The following is a 3,110-nucleotide window of genomic DNA, read 5'->3' as shown; positions in this document are numbered from 1 at the left end:
GCAGTTTTGATTTGCATTTCTCTAATAATTAGCAACAATGAACATCTTTCCATATGTTTGTTGACCATCTGTATCTCTTCTTTGGAGAAATGGCTATTTAGGGCTTCTCCTCATTTTTTACTGGGATGTATGTTTTTTCAATAATGTAGAATCCAGATGACACACTCCTGCCTTTTTTAGAGCATTTATCAATATTTGAATGAAGGGAATAACTATTAATGTGTTTGAATAAGATAAGGTATCTTTAGTTGGTTCTCAAATGTTTAAAATTAGAATGACTTTTTTTGTTAAAGTAGAAAGGGTAAATCTTGTTCTATATTTTATTTTATAAAGAAGTAGGTTATTTTACTATTACTTCTAACATCCTTCTGTAACTCTTCATTCGAGTTTTTCTAAAGTAAATGAGTATAGTAAGACGAGAATAACAGAAACAAATTAGGAAATATTTCTAAGAAGATAAGACTTGTCATACTGAGAAATACTGCTGAAGGCACTGAACCCAAGGATGAATACCTTACTTGTGAATCACTTGAACCCAAAATATGGACAGAGAGCTGTATGTCCACGCCCTCCTTTCCTTTATTCCAACCTTCTTCTCTTGTTCAAAAGGTGGTCAAGCTACACAGAACCACGAAATCTAACAAGTGTCTCAGAATTCTTCCTCATGGGACTCTCAGATGACCCAGAACTTCAGCCTTTCCTCTGTGTCCTCTTCCTGTCCATGTACCTGGTCACTGTGCTGGGGAACCTGCTCATCATCCTGGTCATCACCTCTGACCCTCACCTCCACACCCCCATGTACTTCTTCCTCTCCAACCTGTCCTTGGCTGACATCAGTCTCATCTCCACCACAGTCCCCAAGGTGATTGTGAACATCCAAACTCACAACAGAGTCATCTCCTATTCAAGCTGCTTGACACAGATGTCTGTTTTTATCTTTTCTGCGTGTATGGATAGTATGCTTCTTACTGTAATGGCCTATGACAGGTTTGTGGCCATCTGTCACCCACTGCATTACATGGTCATCATGAACCAACGCACCTGTTGCTCCTCAGTTTTGGTGTTGTTTTTTCTTAGCCTTTTGGACTCCCAGGTGCACAATTTGATTGTGTTACAAGTTGCCTGCTTTAAGGGTATGGAAATCTCTCATTTCTTCTGCGACCCTTCTCAAGTCCTCAAGCTTGCCTGTTCTGACACTTTGGTCAATAACATAATCATGTATTTCTTTGGCACTATCTACGGTTTTTTTCCTATCTCAGGGATCTTTTTCTCCTACTATAAAATTATTTCCTCTGTTTTGAGAGTACCATCGTCAGGTGGGAGGTATAAAGCCTTCTCCACCTGTGGCTCTCACCTAGCAGTTGTTTGCTTATTTTATGGAACAGGCCTTGGTGTGTACCTCACCTCAGCCATCTCAGAATCTCCCAGGAAGTATACAGCAGCCTCAGTGATGTATACTGTGGTCACCCCTATGCTGAACCCCTTCATCTACAGCTTAAGGAACAAAGACATCAAGAGTGCCCTATGCAGGCTTCTCAGCAAAGCAGGCTAATATCAGCTTCTATGCAATTCTTCTTGAAATTTATTTTGAATTATGGATTGAAAAAGTGAGTGAAACTAAATATGTAGACTAGATAGACAATTAGTTAGCATCACTGACTCAATGGACATGAATTTGAGCAAACTCTGGGAGACAGTGGGAGACAGAGGAGCCTGGTGTGCTGAGGTCCATGGGACCACTAAGAATTCGATGCGACTTAGTGACTGAATATTTTTTCAGTTCATGGTTTTGATTCCATTCCAAGTTTCATATATGAATATTAATGAATACTAGGTTTCTTGATTTGTCTTTAATTGGATTGAGGGAATATTCTGGGATCTTTTGTATATCGTATTGAATACATAATAAGTTCCTCTCAAAACCCTGGTATTCAAATGAAATGTACAACTCTTTTTATATACTTAAAATTTACATCCTCAGCTGAGTCCCTTTGCTGTTCACCTGAAACTATCATAACATTGCTAATGAGGATTCAGTTCAATTCAGTTCCTCAGTTGTTTCTCACTCTTCACAACCCCATGGATTGCAGCACACCAGGCCTCCCTGTTCATCACCAACTCCTGGAGCTTGCTCAAACTCATGTCCATTGAGTTGGTGATGCCATCCAACCATCTCATACTCTGTCATCCCCTTCTCTTTCTGCTTTCAATCTTTCCCAGCATCAGGGTCTTTTCAGATGAGTCAGTTCTTTGCATCAGGTGGCCAAAGTATTGGAGTTTCAGCTTCAGCATCAATCTTGCCAATGAATATTCAGGACTGGATTCCTTTAGGATTGACTGGTTGGATCACCTTGCAGTCCAAGGGACTCTCAAGAGTCTTCTCCAACACCACAATTCAAAAGCATCAATTCTTCAGTGCTCAGCTTTCTTTATAGTCCAACTCTCATGTCCATACATGACTACTGGAAAAACCATAGCTTTGACTAGATGGACTTTTGTCAGCAAAGTAATGTCTCTGCTTTTCAATATGCTATCTAAGTTGGTCATAGCTTTTCTCCCAAGGAGCAAACATCTTTTAATTTCATAGCTGCAATCACCATCTGCAGTGATTTTGGCGCCCCCAAAATGAAATTTCTCACTGTTACCATTGTTTCCCCATCTATTTGCCTTGAAGCGATGGGACTGGATGCCATGATCTTAGTTACCTGAATGTTGAGTTTTAAGTCAACTTTTTCACTCTTTCACTTTCATCAAGAGGCTCTTTAGCTCTTATTCAGTTTCTGCCATAAAGATGATGTCAACTGTGTATCTGAGGTTATTGACATTTCTCCCGGCAATCTTGATTCCAGCTTGTGCTTCATCCAACCCAGCATTTTGCATGATGCACTCTGCATATAAGTTACATAAGCAGGGTGACAATATACTGCCTTGACCTACTCCTTTCCCAATTTGCAACCAGTCTGTTGTTCCATGTCTAGTTCTAACCACTGCTTCTTGACTTGTATACAGATTTCTCAGGAGGCAGGTAAGGTGTTCTGGTATTCCCCTCTTTTTAAAAATTGTCCACAGTCTTTGTGATCCACACAGTCAAAGGCTTTGGCATAGTCAAT

At 40.1% G+C, this 3,110-nt stretch overlaps 1 protein-coding gene across 1 annotated transcript; it reads left to right on the top strand.

The window, feature by feature from the left end:
• The first annotated feature begins 664 nt into the window (after positions 1 to 664).
• Positions 665 to 1,552, top strand: LOC136156366 (olfactory receptor 7E24-like). The gene has a single exon (XM_065919074.1). It carries the CDS (start codon positions 665 to 667, stop codon positions 1,550 to 1,552), a length of 888 nt encoding a protein of 295 aa, XP_065775146.1.
• The last annotated feature ends 1,558 nt before the right edge of the window (positions 1,553 to 3,110 follow it).

Source organism: Muntiacus reevesi, chromosome 1 (assembly GCF_963930625.1).
Source record: "Muntiacus reevesi chromosome 1, mMunRee1.1, whole genome shotgun sequence".
NCBI lineage: Eukaryota > Metazoa > Chordata > Mammalia > Artiodactyla > Cervidae > Muntiacus > Muntiacus reevesi.
Note: the sequence above shows the minus strand (reverse complement) of the source record. Positions and strands in the feature narration are given on the sequence as shown.